Source organism: Bombina bombina, chromosome 2 (assembly GCF_027579735.1).
Source record: "Bombina bombina isolate aBomBom1 chromosome 2, aBomBom1.pri, whole genome shotgun sequence".
NCBI classification, from domain to species: Eukaryota; Metazoa; Chordata; class Amphibia; order Anura; family Bombinatoridae; genus Bombina; species Bombina bombina.
Genome location: NC_069500.1, coordinates 1,187,339,962 through 1,187,361,475, shown reverse-complemented (window position 1 = coordinate 1,187,361,475; position 21,514 = coordinate 1,187,339,962). Strand labels below are relative to the sequence as shown.

At 39.1% G+C, this 21,514-nt stretch overlaps 1 protein-coding gene and 1 long non-coding RNA gene across 3 annotated transcripts in view; one reads left to right on the top strand and one right to left on the bottom strand.

Annotated features, from left to right (window-relative positions):
- LOC128650165 (uncharacterized) overlaps nt 1-21,251 on the bottom strand; it is a 232,235-nt gene extending 210,984 nt beyond the window's left edge. Inside the window, exons 1-2 of the long non-coding RNA XR_008400728.1 lie at nt 21,114-21,251; nt 20,595-20,869 (exon numbers count right to left, since the gene is read on the bottom strand). This is a non-coding gene — a long non-coding RNA (uncharacterized LOC128650165). The remainder of the gene's footprint in view (nt 1-20,594; nt 20,870-21,113) is intronic.
- Nucleotides 1-21,514, top strand: part of SORBS2 (sorbin and SH3 domain containing 2) — a 551,268-nt gene that overhangs the window by 483,093 nt on the left and 46,661 nt on the right. For both annotated transcript variants that reach the window (XM_053703892.1, XM_053703891.1), the window contains 2 exons: nt 1,569-2,390; nt 15,481-15,672. In XM_053703892.1, the coding sequence (XP_053559867.1) occupies nt 1,569-2,390; nt 15,481-15,672 (1,014 nt within the window). The remainder of the gene's footprint in view (nt 1-1,568; nt 2,391-15,480; nt 15,673-21,514) is intronic.

Genomic DNA, 21,514 nt, shown 5'->3' with positions numbered 1-21,514 from the left:
TATTAAGTACACAGAATTAGCTGTGACTATAGATATATAGCTTAGCTACATACTGTAGTGAATATCACATGCTCATTAGTAAGTACACAGAATTAGCTGTGACTATAGATATATAGCTTAGCTACATACTGTAGTGAACATTCATGTGCTCTTTTGAGAACACAGAATTAGCTGTGACTATAGATAAGTACCTTAACTACATATTTTGGTGAACACATCACAATTGCTTTCTGTTAAGTACACGATTGCTTTGCTGTGGACTAAAAGACATGATACTTAGCTCACTTTAAAACTATCTCCATGAGCGCTGTTATATTTACCAAAATGCATCTTTGCATCAAAACCTCACTTGTTTAGTGCAAACTGTGACAGTTCTTGTAAAACGTTTTTTTTCTCACCCTGCTAATTAACAATGCCTTGCAGATAAAAATATAAGGCTGTTAATAAGGTGTTTTTGGTTTATATACAGACAGCACTTTACAGAATTCTGGACTAAGATTTGTGAAGATTCTAAACTAGTAGCACTTGTATGCATCAGGGCACCCTACCTTATCCTCTGATTATGCACAGAAGAACATAAGGAGGCTTAGGTTTAATTGCTGCCTAAGAACAGTTGGCCAAGCTGTGGGGTACAATGCTTTTATTACTGCCAGATGCACGTTTAATATAAATTCTTTTCTTCACTAGTACCAAAAGATATGTTTTTATTCTAATAGTCCTTTTTTTTCTTTAAAAAAATATTCATGTGTTAAAAATGTTTTTATTTTTTGTTTATTAACGTGCATTCTACTACAATACAGTACTATGGAATCTAAACAGATCACGCTGGATTTTACATTCCATTGGAACCTAGTGTTGAATTAAATCTTACTAGTAATAATATGTATTTATATTTGTTTAAATATCAGTGAATACGGATTATTATTCTGATTAGTGCATTTTTTTATTTATTTTTTTAATCCTCATAGATAGACACTTTACAATTGTCTATATTAGCTATCTTTTAGCTGGTAACAATATAACAATATATACTTTTTTACAATACTTCTTGTATGCCATTTTTATTATTTTTTATTCTTTGTGAATTGCAGCTTTGTTGTTTCTCAGACTGTTGCTCTGATTTTAAATAAGATGATGATGCGCCTGCTTCCACTATTATATTATTTAAACATTTTACACATTTGCATTTTTTCTCTTATAAAAAAAAAAAAAAAAAAACATTAGGAATTACATTATAATTTCTTCCCTCCTTTCTGTGGCAATGTCTCATCTTTCATCCTTGACTGGGATAAACTCTTTAATAGAAGCCAGCCAAGGATAGATGACAAACCTAACATGAAACGTGTTATGGGTATGTAGCTCAGGTTGGCATTTTGTTAATTGCTGAAAACTTGGTAATGTCCAGTTTTTCAGATTTCTCACACTGGTCTGTGCTTAGGTGCTACGAGTTTCTAGCAAGTTTATATGCAAATAAATACCTTATCTCTAACATATTTTTTTTCTATTTTTATTTAATATTGTCTATTTTTTCCTCGTTTATTTCTTAAACTTTTTCCTTGTTTCTAAAGTTGTCTACACAAAAAAGACTTCGTACTCCACCTATTACATTAAGCCCTGATTCATCTGCTTGTACAGACACTAGTAAAGGGAAATTAGATGCTGTGACCACAGAATGGCTTTCATTGACTGTTGGCCCTTCACCGTCATTAACGCCTGCCCCAACTCCACCACCTTTTCCTGACCACTTTGTTTCCAGTGCAGAGAAGCCAAACTCTTTGCCAGTAACAGTTGTCCAGCCTGAACAATTTAACTCCAGTGAAATAACTTCCCACCTTACAGATGGCCATTTTGTTCCAATAACCTCACCAAAGACTATTTCAAGTTACCATCTTCCTGTACCTTCACCCTTCCCTGACACTATACTTACTTCCTCTCCCACAAATCAGCAGTTTGAAACTTCTGTGTCTGCAACTGATACTGATCAAAATTTTACTGGAAAGCAGGATATATACGTGGACGAGGCAGATTTAGGGAGACCACATAATATAAAACAAGTCACAGAAATTGTTTCAGATACTGTGAATGCATCAGAGACTGAGAGTTCTGACTTGGTCCTCTCCGAGTCTGCTACAGTGGCATCATCACCCAGAAACCTCACATCAATTGATGAACAAGAGGAAGAAGTATGTGAGGAACTGCTCTCAATCATCCAAGGGTGTCAGATGAAATGTCAAGAGTCAGGGTTTTATAGGTCTATCCCTGAAAAAGAACAGCTTCCAAGTCTCTACATTGAGGAAGATGGGACAATTGAAAATGTAAAACCACCAATAGAAAACATAACACAGCCTAATATATTTCATGAGGAATATCCATCCTGTGCCAATACTGAGGTATTTCAGAACACGTTCTAGTGTCTGTCTTGTGAAACTTTATGTTTAATTAGAAGAATCTGATCCAGTATCAATTAAACAGATACTTGGGCAGAACCTATACACGTTCATATTTGTATTCATGGTTTTGCAACAGCTTATTTTGCCGTGGCTGTCTTCTGTTAGTCTTTCTGTTTTTTGTTTTTGTTCTTTTCAGTCTGCATTGTGGTGTATCATAACATATAGTAAATGTATGACCAATAATGAGCTTCTAGACTGCCTTACAATGGTAAAATGTGTGTACCTCACTAATCTAAGGCTCACTGTAGAAGACATAGTTTTATAAAAATATATGACTCAACTAGCTATTCATATCTGGAAGCTAGATTTACAGTCTTATACACCAAGGTTATAGTATTCAATACCAGCTATATTTATCTAACATAAAAAGCTTTTTAAATATTATTTTGAAAAAAAAAATTCTTATTGCAAAACTTTGAAGAATATTATACGTACAGGTACAAATACCCAAAATACAGAATTCCAAAATACAAACTTATTCTGAAATCCAAACTTTTTAATTAATATTTTTTGAAAAATAAAATGATCAAAAATTACTTTTTTTCCCGTCTGTTAGTCACAAACTTCTCTGCCTGTGTCTTTGGTTTGCTTTTTGTGATCTAAAATGCAAATAATTGTCTGATTACAGTACTGTACTATCTTTCTGATGGTACTATGTATGCAAAAGTATAAAACTCCCTTTAGGTTGTATGTATAAGCTGTATTATGACATTTAAACATTCCCTAAATTATATAAGATGTCTTTCTAATGACACAGTGAGTCCACGGATCATCATCAATTATTGTTGGGAATATCACTCCTTGCCAGCAGGAGGAGGCAAAGAGCACCACAGCAAAAGCTGTTAAGTATCACTTCCCTACCCACAATCCCAAGTCATTCTCTTTGCCTAAAGTGCAAGGAGGAGGTGAAGTTTAGGTGTCTGATAAGTATTCTTCAATAAAGAATTTTTTTATTTTAAAGCAGAGTAGGTTAATTACCCAGCTTGGTAGGGGTTACATTTGGGCAGTTTGTCAGGGCACTGAGACTGTGTTGGGGAAACATTTATTTTTATTGGTGGCTCATGTGGTGTTTTAGCTCCAGTTGAGATCCGGACTGTACTGTGAAGTTGCAGTGAATGTCGCTCCGTTATGGCTTAGTGCCCGCTCCAAACTAAGAGGGGGGTGGAGCCTTGTTAGGGGGAGTTTTTTTTTCTGTCGACTGCTTTGTTAAAGAGATAGCGCTTCTGTTGCAGGTCCAGAGAAAAAAGTTGTCAAAACGGATTGTTTATATTTTTCTCCTCAGGCTGCAGGGCAGGTAGGCACCTCAGTAAACTGCTGAGGTGTGTGAGTTGCCTGGGGTTTATTAATCTAACTCAGAGACTTGACTTAATTTCTATTTAAAGGCACAGTATTTTATTGTTTTCAAAGAAATAAAATTTATTTTTCTGGCTTGTCATTTTGTTTTATTATAATGGAACAAGAGGCCTTGCAGATTGTTGCATGTCAGCTTTGTTATGATGCCCAGGTAGAACCCCCAGTACCTTTTTGTTTCTCTTGCATAGAGAGAACCTTAAGTTCTAGGGATACAATTTTTGACCATGAGCCACCATTAGCTTTGGCGGATGCTGCCCAGGTGCCTCCTGTAGCAGACATACTGCAGCTTTCTCCTCAAGCGTCCCAACCTTTTCAGTCTCCACATGCCCTGCGTTTCCGCTCATAATCCGGAAGGATTTTCCTTACAGGATATTGCTACACAGGTATCCTCTGCAGTATCTGAGGCATTGTCCGCCTTTCCTGTGCTGCAGGGAAGGCGTAAAAGGAAACTTAAGGAATCAGTAAGGTTTCTGATCAAGTTGTAGCTACCCAGGGTGTCGTTTCTAAAAATTTCTGATGAAGAAAACATGTCAGTAGCATCTGAGGGTGAAATCTCAGACTCGGATAGTGTAATTCCGTCTTCTAATGCTGAAGTTGTATACTTCAGATTTAAGCTAGAACACCTTCGCTTATTACTTAAGGAGGTTTTGGCTACTTTGGACCACTCCGACACGACGATTGTATTCAACCCTAAAAAATCTAGTAAGCTAAAGAAGTACTTTGATGTTCCCTCCACGGTGGAGGTTTTTCCAGTTCCAGACCGTGCTACAGAGATTATTGCATGGGAGTGGGAGAGAAAATCTACTATTTTCAAGAAGATGTTTCCTATAGCGGATTCCATTAAGGAGTCATGGCAGACTGTTCCTAAGGTAGAAGGAGCGATCTCCACTTTGGCTAAGCGGACTACTATTCCCATAGAGGATAGTTGTTCTTTTAAAGACCCAATGGATAAGAAGTTGAAGGCTTTGTTAAAGAAAATGTCTCCAATGGCAGCCTGCGGTATGTATTGCCACTGTCACCAGGCTGCAGCTTACTGGTTTGATGCGTTGTTTGATTCTATTCAGACAGATACTTCTCTTGAGGAGATCCCGACAGGATTAAGGCTCTTAAATTGGCCAATTCCTTCATTAAGCTGGGAGCAAAGATATCTGGTTTTGCGGTCCTAGCGCACAGAGCCTTATGGTTGAAATCCTGGTCTGCGGATGTTTCGTCCAAGTCCAAACTTTTGGCGATTCCTTACAAGGGTAAGACCTTGTTTGGGCCTGGTATAGCTGAAATTATCTCAGATATTACAGGTGGAAAAGGATCTTTTCATCCTCAGGATAAAAGAACAAGCAGAAAGGATGACAGAGTAATTTTCGTTCCTTTTGTAACTTTAGAGGTAAACCCTCACCTCCCACCTCCATGCAAGATCAGGCCAAATCCTCCTGGAAGCCTAGTCAATCTTGAAACAAGGGAAAACAGTCTAAGAAACCTGCAGCTGACTCCAAGTCAGCATGAAGGGTCATCCCCCCGATCCGGGAGTGGATCTAGTAGGGGGCAGACTTTCTCTTTTTGTTCAAGCCTGGATTTGAGATGTTCCGGATCCCTGGGAGGTGGACATTGTATCTCAGGGGTACAAAATAGAATTCAAATCCTTCCCTCCAAGAGGAAGGTTTCTCCTCTCCAGATTATTTGAAGACCAGATAAAAAGAGAGGCGTTGTTACATTGTGTCGAGGACCTTGCCTCTCTGGGAGTAATAGTTCATGTTCCTCCACAGGAACAGAGTCTAGGATTTTACTCAAATCTGTTCGTAGTTCCCAAAAAGGAGGGAACTTTCAGGCCAATCTTAGATCTAAAGTGTCTAAACAAGTTCCTCAGGGTTCCATCCATCAAGAAGACGACTATACATTCCAATCTTCCCTTAGTCAAGAGGGTCAATTCATGACGACCATAGACTTAATGGATGCATACCTTCATGTTCCCATCCACAGGGATCATCACAAGTTTCTGAGATTCTCCTTCTTGGACAATCACTTTCAGTTTGTAGCTCTTCCATTCGGCCTTGCCTCATCCCCCAGAGTTTTCTCAAAGGTTCTGGGGGCTCTTTTGGCAGTGATCTGATCTCGGGGCATTGCAGTGGCGCCTTATCTGGACGATATTCTAGTTCACACGCCATCTTTTCAACAAGCAAAATCTAATACAGAGATCTTGTTGTCTTTTCTTCGCTCCCATGGATGACATGTGAATCGGGAAAAGAGTTCTCTGATTCCAGCTACAAAAGTGGTGTTCTTGGGGACCATAATAGACTCCGTTCTAATGAAGATTTTTCTGACAGAGGTCAGAAAGTTAAAGATTCTCAACTCTTGCCTGTCCCTTCAGGCCTCTCTTCAGCCATCAGTGGCCCAATGTATGGAGGTAATTGGCCTGATGGTGGCTTCTATAGACATCATTCCATTTGCTCGGTTCCATCTCAGACCTCTGCAGTTATGCATGTGAGGAAAATGGAACGGGGACTATACAGATCTGTCTCCACAAATAGAGTTGGATCAGGCGACAATAGACTCTTCCGTGGTGGTCGTCTCAGGAACACCTGTCACAGGGAACTTGCTTTCGCAGACCCTCCTGGGTGATTGTGACCACAGATGCCAGCCTTCTGGGTTGGGGAGCAGTCTGAGGCTTGCTAAAGGCTTAGGGTCTATGGACTCAGGGGGAGTCAGAACTCCCCATAAACATCCTAGAGCAATCTTCAATGCTCTTTTGGCCTGGCCTCAGTTAGCTTTAGCCCGGTTTAGCAGGTTCCAGTCGGCCAAAATAACATTGGTGGTGTACATCAACCACCAGGGAGTAACTCAGAGCTTCTTAGCCATGACGGAGGTGGTCCGAATTATTCAGTGGGAGGAGACCCACAACTGCTGTCTATTTGCGATCCACATTCCAGTAGTGGACAATTGGGAAGCGGATTTTCTGTGCAGACAGACCTTTCATCCCAAGGAGTGGGAACTCTATCCGGAGGTGTTTTCCATTCTGATCCTCAAATGGGGGCAAACAGATCTGGATCTCATGGCCTCCCATCAGAATGCCAAGCTTCCGAGATACAGTTCAAGGTCTAGGGATCCTCAGGTGGTCCTGATAAATGCTCCGGCGGTTCCTTGGAACTTCAGTCTAGCACAACTGTTTCCTCCGTTTGCTCTCCTTCCAAGAGTCATTGCTCGGATCAAGCAGGAGAGGGTGGCAGTGATTCTCATAGCTCCAGCATGGCCTCACAGAATCTGGTATGCAGACCTAGTGGAAATGTCATCCTCTCCACCTTGGAGACTTCCTCTGAGGAAGGACCTTCTACTTCATGGTCTCTTCCTTCATCCAAATCTCGTTTCTCTGAAGCTGGCTGCTTGGAGATTGAACGCTTAATTTTAGCTAAGCGTGGGTTTTCTGAGTCGGTCGTTGAGACCTTAATCCAGCCCCATAAGCCTGTGACTCATAGAATTTACCATATGATATGGCGTAATATTTGTATTGGTGTGAATACAAGGGATACTCTAGGATTTTGTCTTTTCTCCAGGAGGGTCTGGAGAAGGGACTGTCGGCTAGTTCTCTGAAAGGTCAGATTTCAGCTTTGTCTATTCTGTTGCATAAGTGCCTGGCGGATGTGCCAGACGTGCAATCTTTTTGTCAGGCCTTGGTCAGGATGAGGCCTCTGTTTACACCTGTTACTTCTCCATGGAGTCTTAACCTTGTTCTCAAAGTGTTACAGCAGGCTCTCGGTTTGACCCTATGCATTCTTTAGATATTAAGATGTTATCTTGGAAAGTTTTGTTTCTTGTTGCTGTTTCCTCTGCTCGGAGAGTTTCTAAACTCTCTGCTTTACAGTGTGATTCCCCTTATCTTATTTTTCATTCTGATAAGGTGGTTCTGCGTACTAAGTTTGGTTTCCTGCCTAAGGTTGTTTTAGTCAAGAATATTAATCAAGAAATTGATGTACCTTTTTTGTGTCCTAATCCTCCTCCTCACAAAGAACGTTTGTTGCATAATTTAGATGTTGTGCGAGCGCTAAAATTTTATCTGCAAGCAACTAAGGATTTTTGTCAGTCTTCTGCTTTGTTCGTTTGCTTTTCTGGGAAACACAAGGGTCAGAAAGCTACGGCTACTTTGCTTTCCCTTTGGCTGAAGAGTGTTATTCGTTTGGCATATGAGACTGCTGGTCATCAACCTCCTGAGAGAATCACAGCTCACTCCACAAGGGTTGTCTCTTCTTCATGTGCCTTCAAAAATGAAGCTTCTGTAGAATATATTTGCAAGGCTGCAACTTGGTCATCTTTGCATACCTGAGGCTTCATTTGGGAGAAAGGTTCTTCAAGCTCTGGTGCCTTTTGTTTAGGTTACCTGACTTGTCCCTCCCTTATCATCTGTGTCCTCTGGCTTGGATATTGGTTCCCAACAGTAATTGATGATGATCCGTGGACTCACCGTGTCATTAGAAAGAAAACAAAATGTCTGCTTACCTGATAAATGTATTTATTTCTTGACACGGTGAGTCCACGGTCTGCCCTGTATTTTTAAGGTTCTTTTCACATAAACCTCAGGCACCTCTGCACCTTGTGTTGCTTATTTTCTCTCCTTTCCTTTGGTCGAATGACTGGGGATTTTGGGTAGGGAAGTGATACTTAACAGCTTTTGCTGTGGGGCTCTTTGCCTCCTCCTGCTGGCCAGGAGTGATATTCCCAACAGTAATTGATGATGATTCGTGGACTCACTGTGTCAAGAAATAAATTAATTTATCAGGTAAGCATACATTTTGTTATTGTTTTCACTTGGTCCCATCCCCTCTCTAAACTGTCCAATTTCACAGATGCAGATATTCCAAAATCCAAACTATTCTGAAATCTAAACCTTTCCCAGTCCCAAGCAGTTTGGATAAAGGGTTTGTCAAATACTTTGACAATATGTAGTCAAAATAATGAGCTAAATAAAGTTTAAAGGGCCATTATACCCAAATGTTGAAACATTTGAAAGTGATGCAGCATAGCTGTAAAAAGCTGACTAAAAAATATCACCTGAACATCTCTTTGTAAAAAAGAAAGATATTTTACCTCAAAATGTCCTAAGTATTCACACCCCACTGTAAAGGACTTTAAGCAGCAAATCAGTATGCCTGTCCCGGGACCTCCAAGTGTGCATGCCTTATGCACACTCATGTTATATCCCTATTCAGTTAAAGGGACTTCCCAATATAAAAACTTAAAGTGAATGTAAATTTTGATGCTAAAGTGCCCGGTTTTTAAAACTTTGATTAAAAACAGGGGCACTTTAATTCATCAAAATTTACATTTCACTCCTGTTGTGACAAAAAACTTACCTTTTAAACTTCACAGCAGCTCCAGCTTCCTCCGGTCTCACAAGCCATTTCTGATGTCAGAAATGATTGATAGGTCATCCTCCTCTGATTCACTGCTGTGATTGGAGGAAGCCGAATGCCTCATTTTAGACCCAGGAAGAGGCTTTGAAACGGGTGAAGGAAGCTGGAGCTGCTGTGAAGATTAAAAGGTAAGTTTTTTTTCACAACAGGAGTGAAATGAAAATTTTGATGAATTAAAGTGCCCCTGTTTTTAATCGGAGTTTTAAAAACCGGGCACTTTAGCATCAAAATTTACATTCACTTTAAGCTCTCACAAATTGTAGCATTTGCCATTTTTGAATTAGTTTTCCTTGCTGACTGTGGGCTAGATTACGAGTGGCTCACTATTTGTTGCGCACAAGTGATATTGGGTTTTTTTGCATGCAAATGTATACGCGTCGCTCAAATGCAATTAAATTTAACGCACATCAGATTAGCGTGAATTCAGAAGTATATGTACTGTACATATTTCACATTCCAATGTTCTTCACTTACAAGATAATGCGCCTTTTATTTTAAATATATATTTTTATATATACATATAGCTATATATCTATTCCTATAGATAAATAGGTAGAGATATGTATTTTATCAGATATATATATTTAATAATAAAAACTACATTATTTCGTTTGTGAAGAACATAGGAATGTAAAATAGTCCTAAATTGCAAACCCCAATGCGCATTATGCATAACACGATCAGGTTAGTGCACATGAAGAATTCCTATCTTTAATGCGCATTATTGAAATATTAAATATAAACTATTAAAAATATTAATAAACATTATTTTAAATTATTATACATATTGTAATATATATATATATGTTATGGGTAAAGTCAGATATTGGGTAATCCTAGGATTACCCAGGTAAAACTGACATTACCCAGCGGCTCTGGGTAAAGCTAAATGTAAGATCATACATCTGGCTTTACCTGGGTAAAGCTTCACACATATATATGGTGCAACGTAATTCTCCCATTTTTTTTTTGCCTCTGTCTGGGGGGGTTCGACGGGGGGCACCCTGCCGATCCTCTGGCATCCACTCCAAGTAAACCTTGGGGAATGAGGCTTTGCCCCACTTGAACCCCCTAGATGGAGGCAAAAAAGATAGTGAAGATGGGGGAATTACAGTGGATCGTAAAAAAAATTAGAACTACTTCTATGTTATGTGTGGGTCGTGGAAGTGATGAGCAAAATGGCTGCAGATAGTGATGTCCATGCTGTTTTCAAAAAGTATTTATAGCTTTATCCAGAAGCTTTTGGGTAATTATTATTATTATTATTATCATTTATTTGTATAGCACCGCAAAATTCCGTAGCGCTGGGTACAATGATAGGGGTATACAATGACAGGGATTTGTGATAAAAGACAAAACATAACAAAACTAAACAAATATAGCACAGGATGAAGAGGGCCCTGCTCCGGGGAGCTCACAGTCTACAGGTTTAGGGTGCAGAGACATAAGGTTGGGGTAGCTTGTCATATTGGTTGTAGTTGCAGCAGTGAGTCAGGCAGTTCATGTATTAGTTTTGCTAGGATGAGAGATGGAGGAGAGATGGTAAGACTCTCTGAATAGGTGGCTTTTCAAGGAGCATCTGAAGCTATACAAGGTAGAAGACCACAGTCTTATAGAGCGGGGTAGAGAGTTTCAGAGGACAGGAACAGCATGTGCAAAGTCTTGGGGCTCCATGTACGAAGCAGCGAAAGCTGCTCCAGAGCCCTTATGGGGCAGGTTCGCATATGCGAGCCTGCTTACCACAATGTAAGAAGCAGCAGTCATAAGACCGCTGCCTTGTACACCCTATGCCACCTCTGAGGTGGCGAGGTAAAATCACTGAGAGCTCGCTCGCTCTTGGTGATTGACAGCCCATTCAGTCGCGCAAATGAAGGGGCAAGCATTACACTCTCTGATGAGTGTGCAATGATACATACGGGCCAGCGGATCAACAGATCCGCTGCCCATGTGTAGTGAAGGTGAGCGGACAGCTTCGCTAGTTGAGAACCTGTTCGCCTGCCTGTTAGTACATGGAGCCCTTGGAGACGGGAGTGGGACATAGAAATAACAGGAGTGGAGAGACGTAAGTCAGAGGTTGATCGAAGAGGACTGATGGGGAATATTTCACGATGAGAGAGGAAATATAGTTGGGAGTTAGACTGTTGAGTGCTTTGTAAGTTAAGGTTAATACTTTAAATTGTATTCTGGAGTGTATGGAGATCCAGTGTAGAGACTGGCAGAGCGGAGCAACTGATGTAGATCGATGACTTAGGTGGATGAGTCTAGCAGAAGCATTCATAATAGATTGGAGGGAGGAGAGGTGGTGTTTTGGAAGGCCATTTAGAAGTAGATTGCAATAATAAATGCATGACAAAATAATGGAATTAATTAGTATTTTTGTAGTTGAGTCAAGTGTGATCCAAAGACAGCGAACCTGGAGTGAGGTGTTGAGAATAGAGTCTCCAACAGTCAGAGAAATGTCAGGTGTTGGATGTCTCGAAGAGGGGGGAATAAGAAGTAGCTCAGTTTTGGACAGATTGAGTTGGAGGTAGTGTGAAGACATCCAAGAGGAAATTGCAGAGAGGCAGTTGGAAATCTGGTTGAGTAAAGAGGAAGAGATATCAGGAGAGGAAAGATAGATTTGGGTATCATCAGCATATAAGTGGTGCTGGAATACAAAGGAGGCTATAAGTTTTCCAAGGGAGGATGTATAGAGAGAGAAAAGCAAGGGACCCAAGACAGAGCATTGCAGTACTGCAACTGAGAGAGGCATAGGATCAGAAGATATGTTTTTAAAGGAAACTGAAAATTAGCGGTTTGAGAGATATGAGGCAAACCAGGAGAGGTCTGTGTCTTGATGCCAAATTAATGTAGTATTTCAAGGAGGAGAGGATAGTCGATTGTGTCAAAAGCAGCGGACAGGTCAAGAAGAATTAGTAAGGAGTATAATGGCCTTTTGCTTTAGATGATAACAGGTAATTTGTTACTTTATTAAGAGTGGTTTCTGTTGAGTGTTTAGGGCAGAAACCAGATTGTAGTGGTTCAAGTAAGGAGTTAGTTGTGAGAAATTGAGTTAGCTGATTATAAACCAGTTGTTCCAATAATTTTGACGCAAAGGGAAGTAAGGAGACCAGTCGATAGTTAGAAGGGGTGGAGGGGTTAAGTGAGGGCATTTTTAAGATTGGTATGATTGACACATGCTTCAATTTTTCATGGAATGTGCCATCGGTGAGAGATTGGTTAAAGAGATGAGTTGGGGTAGGGGTTAGTGAAGCAGAGAGAGAGGGAAGAAGTTGTGAAGGAATAGGGTCAAGTGGACAGGTTGTGAGATGAGCCAAAGATAGGAGTACAGAGACTTCTTCCTCTTACAGGAGGGAAGTAGCATAAAGTTTTGTTAATAGAAGGGGTGGGTATGAGTGCTGGGTTTTTAGAGGTGTGAGGTGCAGATATCTTTTCTAATGGTGTCAATTTTGTTTTTGAAGTGATCAGCAAGAATCTGAGCAGTGAGGTTGGTAGTAGTTGGGGCAGACATAGGGGCAGTGAGGTTGGAGGTAGTTGGGGCAGACATAGGGGCCTATCTATCAAGCTCCGAACAGAGCTTGAAGGCCTGTGTTTCTGGCGAGTCTTCAGACTCGCCAGAAACACAAGTTATGGAGCAGCGGTCTAAAGACCGCTGCTCCATAACCCTGTCCGCCTGTTCTGATGAGGCGGACGAGTATGATCGGGTTGATTGACACCCCCCTGCTGGAGGCCCATTGGCCGCGAGTCTGCAGGGGGCGGTGTTGCACCAACAACTCTTGTGAGCTGCTGGTGCAATGCTGAATACAGAGAGCATTTTGCTCTCCGCATTCAGCGATGTCTGTCGGACCTGATCCGCACTGTCGGATCAGTTCCGACAGACATTTGTTAAATAGGCCCCATAGAAGGGAGTTATAGGTTGAGAACAGCTTTCTGGGGTTAGATGCGTGAGATGACACAAGGGAGGATAAATAGACTTGTTTGACAAGGCTGAGCGCAGAGTTGTAGGACTTAAGTATATAATGCTTCATTTATAATGCCGGAAATCAGCACAGGTGTGTGTTTTCCTCCACTGCCGTTCAGCAACCCGTGAACATCGCTGAAGATATCTGGTCTGTTTGGTGTACCACGGTTGCCGTTGAGTAATTGATGTACGGTGAACAGTGAGGGTGCAGCTTTGTCAAGTGTTGATTTTAGTACCAAATTATTCTGTAAAGCCACAAAGTTTGGGCAAGAGAGGAATGAAATGTTGGAGAGCAGAGGATTCAGTTGAGTGGAAAAGTCTGTTAGATCCAAGTCATTTAAATCCCTGTAAGGTATTTACCCGGGTAAGGATCTTACATTGGGCTTTACCCAGAGTCTTACCTGGGTAATCCTAGGGTTACCCGAAATCTGACATTGCCCTTTTATATATATTCTATGGATTATTTGGAATATTTTACAGTATGTATAATAATTTAAATAACTTTTATTAATATTTTTTAATAGTTTATACTTAAAGGGATATGAAATCCAACAATTTAATGTTTGTGATTTAGACAGAGCAAACCATTTAAAAAAAAAGTTTCCAATTTACTTCTGTTATCAAATTTGCTTCGTTCCCATGATATTCTGTGTTGAAGAGAAACCTAGGTAGGCATCTGGAGCACTACATGGCAGGAAATAGTGCTGCCATCTAGTGCTCTTGCAAATGGATAAGATTCTTGCAAAACTCCTGCTATATAGTGCTTCAGAAATTCTTCATGTGCGCTTGTCTTAAGTTGAGAATCCCCATGCGCATTACCCATATTTTACATTTTATTTTCTTCACATAGAAATGAATGTACTTTTTTATATTTATATATATTTATATATATATATAGATATAGATATATATATACAGTATATATATGATAGTGTTCATATAAAATATATATCTATATAGAAGTAGTATATATAGAGATAAATCGAAAAATATGTATTTACATAAGTACATTGTTCTTTATATGAAGAACATTGAAATGTGAAATATTCATAATTCATGTTGGGTTTAGCATACTTGAATAAATGTGATCAGCTTAGCGCACAAGTATGGGTGTAAGGTTTTTTTTTCAGTTTGCTCGCTCATTTGAAGTCTGTGGGGGAATACATTACTGTGATTGTGACTTTGTGAAGTCTATCGTCATGCATCAGGTTTTGCTTGCTCTACCCCTTTAAATGGTAAACACAGATCTAAAGTCGCACACACACTAACGGTTTTAATAAAAGTTTTACCTATGTATTTACTGTGAATATTTCACATTCCAATGTTCTGCACATAGTGAAATATGTTCTATGTATTTCTAAATAGATATTCCTATATATATATATATATATATATATATATATATATATATATATATATATATATATATATACCTTCATATATTCATATATAGATAGATATTGTACCAAAATACCATCAGATATATGTAGAAATATTTATTTATGAATAAATAGAACATTTTCTGTTATGTGCAGAACATTGGAATGTGAAATATTCATATTTTCATGTTGGGTTTGCACAAATGAGAATATGCTATCAGGTTTGCTTCAGAGTGGGTTTTTTTCCACTTTTTTTTCTCCATTAACTTCTATGGGGGAATATGTGAACGCGCATGCAGTATTCTAACTTCAGATTTTTGCGCTAGTTGGGTTACCGCGAGTGAAAATGGTTTACTTTCACAACATAATATGAACACAACCAAAAGAGTGCAAAGAACTTACTTCTAGCACAATTTACACTTGAACAGGAGCATTAATGTGTGCTCCACTCGTAATCTGGCCTAATGTCAGTGTGAGGCAAATTTGTTGTGATTAATATAATGTACCTTATAATTCAGTCTATTGAATTGCCTTTTTATGTCTTTTTTTTTGTCTACAGGATCTCTCATACTTAAGAGAAATAATTAAAAAGTATTAAGATGTATTCCACAAGTTGGTTACATACAAGTTCATTTATTTACACAGTTGAATACAACTCCTACTAGATAACTATTGATCATTTGTTTCAGTGGAAATACTTTGTTAAAGCAGTAATTTAGAATATTCTACACTCACAACATAACTTTGTGCTTAGCAAGTCTCACGCCAGTTCAATGGTTTAGGGCCTGACAAAGAGGGGAGTCAGTTGTGTGCATGACGGCCATGCAGAACGTTTGTTGGTGTATTCTTTTAAGGCCCTAGCATTATTGCCTTGTGCAAATGTGTTTTGTGAAATGCTTGATTTGATGTTTATTTAACATGATCTTTCTCAAATATTTAAGACGAGCTCAGTTTCCTCTACAACACCAAGGTCTCCTGCACTTTCTCAGCACCCTTCCAATCATCACTTTCATGCTGTCAGTGTTCCCACACCTGAGTCTGTGAGTGCACCTTGCCAACCCTCTGTGTCACAATCATCATCACTTCTAACCAAATGTACTGCTAGACAGGAGACACAATCTCCACGGTTAAAGGTAACATGACCACGCATGAAGTGTGTACCTGTGTGAGTGCATATTCAGCTACAAACAAAACAACTATTTAAGTATACAGCTTAGCATGTTTTTTAAAAAAAACTCTGATATAATTTGTGCATGTTATCATACATTCACAGTACTAATGCATTCATAAACAGTTTGTAGTTTTTCTGATGAGGGTGACAAAGAACTGATTTTTTTTTTTTATGATGGAGAGTCACTAATATTTTCACCCTACCCTAGATTACTAACTAAGCATGGACATCCATCTCCAGAAAGGCATATCTCTCACTTTCCTATGTTATAAAATGAAGTGTTAAAAAGAAAGGCTGTCATCCATATGAAAGGAAAAACTTAAACTGAAATAGAATCTTATGTTATTCCTAGTAAGGTTAATAGCCATTTCCTGTCAGCTGATACGTACTTCCTGCTAAAGCCGAAGTACCTATAAGCCAGTGACCATTAGTAACAAGTACACAACTGATACTGGAATATTAAATATAATTTAAGCAGGGATTACCTCATCCTTTTTTGAGGCAAAAATGTTAACATCTGTTAACGCTGCTCTTTTGTATATGTGATAGAATATTTTGAGTACAGCGTCCCTTTAAGTGAGGAGAGCTCACTCATGCTTTAGTGTGGCTCTTGAGTGATATAAAATGTGATAATCCCAGTGACTGGGACTAGTTAAGATGATGTTCTGGTTCCATGCATTTTGCCCTGTGAAGGCTTTATTGACAACCATATGTTTGCAGTGATCCAGCAGCGGATGCATGAGAGATCCTCATTTTAGTATCTTTCAGCAGTAGGTGCAAATAAATCCGCCATCACACATCAACTGCTGTTTTACTGGTGTGCAGGATTTAACTTGGCTTGAAAATATCAGGCTGTAGTCCACTTTTTCATTTTAGTATGACATAAGAATTTATTACATAAATTACCACAATATGTTAAATTGAAGACTATACGGGGACAGTAAAGTCGAAATAAAACTTTCATGATTTTACTAAAATATCTTATTTTAAACAACTTTCAAATCTATTTGTATTAACAGATGTGTGTTGTTCTTTTGGTATCCTTTGTTGAAGAGCACCAAAGACACATGCATGCTCCTAAGACCATATAAACCTACCTAGATTTATTCGTTTACAAAGGATGCCGAGTGAGCAAAGCAAGTTCTGAATCTAAAAGTTTAATTTTGACTTTGCTGTCCCTTTGATTGGGTAACTGAATCCAAGCACTGAACGTTTGTGCCAGAGAATGTGCACCAAACAGGCTATTAAATGGCATAGCTTAAAATAGCTTTCATTAGCCTTTCTTTATAGCTGAACATGAAGATAAAGCTTTACAACATTAGTGTTGTAATCATGTTCACTGCTCTTCAGCTTTAATGATATTTGGCTTCATTACAAACTATAGTTTATTAAAGTGTACTGGTTATAAAATTATCCAACAAATGTCATTATATGCAGGCAGATATTTTATTTCTTATTAAAGGCAGCTATTGTTTACAGGGCTTACAACAAAGTCTTCATGAATGTGGTTGTAAAACGAATACATTGCTGAGTGTTTTCTTAAAGTCGTATTTAAATCTCTGTGCCCCTAACTATGGTTGCATTGTAAGTGAACTCAAACCTATCATACATAACTGGCTGACAAATATGCCTAATATAGTGTTCAGTCCTTTTGCATTTATTTTAAGTAATGGAAGTAAATGAAGTGTAATGCAGACAGAGATTTTGGAATCTAGTTTGGGGAACAGCAAGTAGGAGGAATTAACTTTCAGACAGGGCATTAGGTGACCCTTAGCTAGTTTCCTGTATATTAAAGGTACAGCAATTACAGTATTTTTCTGTAGTCCTGCAATAAATTAATACATTAGGTGAGTATGAATCTTTTTAGTGACGTGTTAGCACCTTGTTTGCTTCATTTATTTTTCAATAGACAAATTTCACCCACCACTTGCCTTATTGGTAGGAGCTTGCTTCTGGTGAAGATGCAGATAGCCACTGTAATTATGTTAGCAAAACATGCTTTGTTTGCAGTTCTTATTGTATCATCTGTGCTGGAGACAGTTAGGAACATATATGTGGCAGGGTTAGTCTTTTGACTTTATGTCTGTTTTGGCTGGAAGGGTGGATGCTGCTTTTAGATGTTTCCCAAAATAACATTTCAAAACGGTTTAATTCTGTAGCAGGGAAGCTTTATTTGTGAGCTCTCTGTCATTGTGATGTGTTTAGAGAGCAATTAAACCTTCTTCAGATGTAAACAGACATCAGATTTGGCAACTGAGGTAAACTTAAAGGGACCTGGAAGTCAACATTAAACATTCATGAATCAGGTGTAGAATACAGTTACAGTGAGGGAAAAAACCATTTGATCCCCTGCTGATTTTGTATGTTTGCCCACTTACATACAAATGAACAGTCTATAATTTTAATGGTAGGTTTATTTGAACAGTTAGAGACAGAATAACAACAAAATCCAGAAAAACTCATTTAAAAAATGTTATAAATTGTTTTGCATTTTAATAAGTAAAATAAGTATTTGATCCCCTATCAATCAGCAAGATTTCTGGCTGCCCAGGTGTCTTTTATACAGGTAACGAGCTGAGATTAGGAGCACACTCTTAAAGGGAGTTCTCCTAATCTCAGATTGTTACCTGTATAAAAGACACCTGTCCACAGAAGCTATCAATCAATCAGATTTCAAACTCTCCACCATGGCCAAGACCAAAGGGCTGTCCAAGGATGTCAGGGACAAGATTGTAGACCTACACAAGGCTGGAATGGGCTACAAGACCATTGCCAAGCACGGTGAGAAGGTGAGAACAGTTGGTGCAATTATTTGCAAATGGAAGAAACACAAAATAACTGTCAATCTCCCTCGGTCTGGGGCTCCATGCAAGATCTCACCTCCTGGAGTTTCAATGATCATGAGGACAGTGAGGAATCGGTACAGAACTACACGGGAGGATCTTGTCAATGATCTCAAGGCAGCTGGGACCATAGTCACCAAGTAAACAAAACAATTGGTAACACTACGCTGTGAAGGACTGAAATCCTGCAGTGCCTGCAAGGTCCCCCTGCTCAAGTAAGCACATGTACAGGACCGTCTGAAGTTTGCCAATGAACATATGAATGATTCAGAGGAGAACTGGGTGAAAGTGTTGTGGTCAGATGAGACCAAAATCGAGCACTTTGGCATCAACTCAACTCGCAGTGTTTGGAGGAGGAGGAGGAATGCTGCCTATGACCCCAAGAACACCATCCCCACCGTCAAACATGGAGGTGGAAACATTATGCTTTGGGGGTGTTTTTCTGCTAAGGGGACAGGACAACTTCACTGCATCAAAGGGACAATGGATGGGGCCATATACAGTCAAATCTTGGGTGAGAACCTCCTTCCCTCAGCCAGGGCATTGAAAATGGGTCATGGATGGGTATTCCAGCATGACAATGACCCAAAACACACAACCAAGGTAACAAAGGAGTGGCTCAAGAAGAAGCACATTCAGGTCCTGGAGTGGCCTAGCCAGTCTCCAGACCTTAATACCATAGAAAATCTGTGGAGGGAGCTGAAGGTTCGAGTTGCCAAATGTCAGCCTAGAAACCTTAATGACATGGAGAGGATCTCCAAAGAGGAGTGAGACAAATCCCTCCTGAGATGTGTGCAAACCTGGTGGCCAACTACAAGAAGCGTCTGACCTCTGTGATTGCCAACAAGGGTTTTGCCACCAAGCACTAAGTCATGTTTTGCAAAGGGGTCAAATACTTATTTCACTCATTAAAATGCAAATCAATTTATAACTTTTTTGAAATGCGTTTTTCTGGATATGTTGTTATTCTGTCTCTCACTGTTCAAACAAACATACCACTAAAATTATAGACTGATCATTTCTTTGTCAGTGGGCAAACATACCAAATCAGCAGGGGGTCAAATAATTTTTTCCCTCACTGTAGATAGGAGCGCTTGTAACAATGAATGCAACAGGACATGTGCACACTCCTTAACCTACCTTAGTATGCTTTCATGGAAAGGAGCTAAGTTTCAACAAAGTAAAGAGGTATGTTTTATAACAGGATTCAAATTGGATTTTATTTATTTTTTAAGTGTATGCTATACTATAAAACCTTAATCTTGATGTCCATGACATGTTAAACACGGACGTCTGTATATTTATGCAAATCATTTAAGAAATATTTTTTCACAGACATTTGATCTATTAAGTCATGGCTATAGTATTTTGTTTCTGTGCTAAAGCTTGTACAGAAGGATGAGTTAAATCAGCTCCAGTGTAGCAGAGGTCTTGAGGTGCACATGGCTGAGTCAATCAGTAGCAGCAGATTTGTTCAAAAAATAAGTAAAAGCGCAACTCCAACTTAAAGGGACAGTATACACTCATTTTCATATAACTGCATGTAATAGACACTACTACAAAGAATACGATGCACAGATACTGATATAAAGATCCAGTATAAAACTGTTTAAAAACTTACTTAGAAGCTCTCAGTTTAGCTCTGTTGAAAAAGTAGCTGGAAAGCCCACTGCAAATGGGAAATAAGACACTCCCCCCTTCCCCTTCTTTTGCATATGAAAAGACCCTTTACACCAACAGGAGCAAGCTGGAGAAGGTAGCTGACGGTATTCACATAAAACTTTGGGGCTTGGTTAGGAGTCTGAAAATCAGAGCAATTTTATTTAAAAATAATCAAAACTATACATTTTTTAAAAAAAACAAAACTTTATGGGCTATATAAATAGATCATCTACAAAACATGTATGCAAAGAAAAAATGAGTGTATAATGGCCCTTTAATATATTTTATAATCAAATAAAGTGCAACAACACATCAGCGGTTACACAGAAATAAAAGGTGCCCAGCATCCACAAAACAGTCAGTTCTGAATAAGACTTACACTGTTAGCTGAGTGTCGTAGATGTTCCCCTTGCCGATAACAAAAGTCTGCGTCTGACGTCACGCTACACCGGAGCGTCCCCCGGTCAGTGGATCAGTCATAGAAAAAGCTGTTAAAACCACATAGGGTGCTGGATTCCTTTCACCTACGCGTTTCGATCGGTACATAGCCGAACTGTCTCAAGCTTACTTTTGAGTGTGAGATTTAAAATGCAGCAGATATGTGCATAGTCACCGTGTTCAGCTCAGGAGGCGAAGCGTATTTCCGCTCTGTAACTGAGAATAAATATATATTAACGTAATTTGCTGGGGTTAAACACATTATTGTAGAAAGCAATAATTTAATAAGCAAATGATTTAACAGATTATGTAAAACTCCAGTATTTATTTATGTCATTGTATTGTTCTATTGCAATACAGATAAACTTCTAGATCCAGTCTTCCTGAATATACCTACAGGCCATGTTGTTGTTTATAGATATTCCCAACAAGTTTCAGTCACAGTTGTTGTTGTAGTTACCTTTGAGCCCTGAGCACGGATTCTCTTTCATGTATAAAATGTACTAGTTAGATCCTAGTATCAGAATGTCCTATGAGTCATTTTGAATCTAAATGTCAGTGCATTTGGCTGCTTAACAAAATAACAGTGCGGTTTATGGGTATCAGCCTGGGAAGCTGCTGTTCCACCGCCAGTCAGCTGGTGCTCTCCACTCTCAAGCAATAAAAGCTGACAGCCGGGCTTGTGCAAAGGGACAGTGAATATGCAGACTCTGTTAACTCATTGTTGCCCACTGGGTGCTGCATAACAGTAATGTGCTAGGAAAGATTGAGTATGAATGTATTTTCCTAAATATAAAAAGCATATTATTAAGATAGGGTATAAAAATTAAAGGGTTATACAAGTGGTTTGAAAAGATAAGG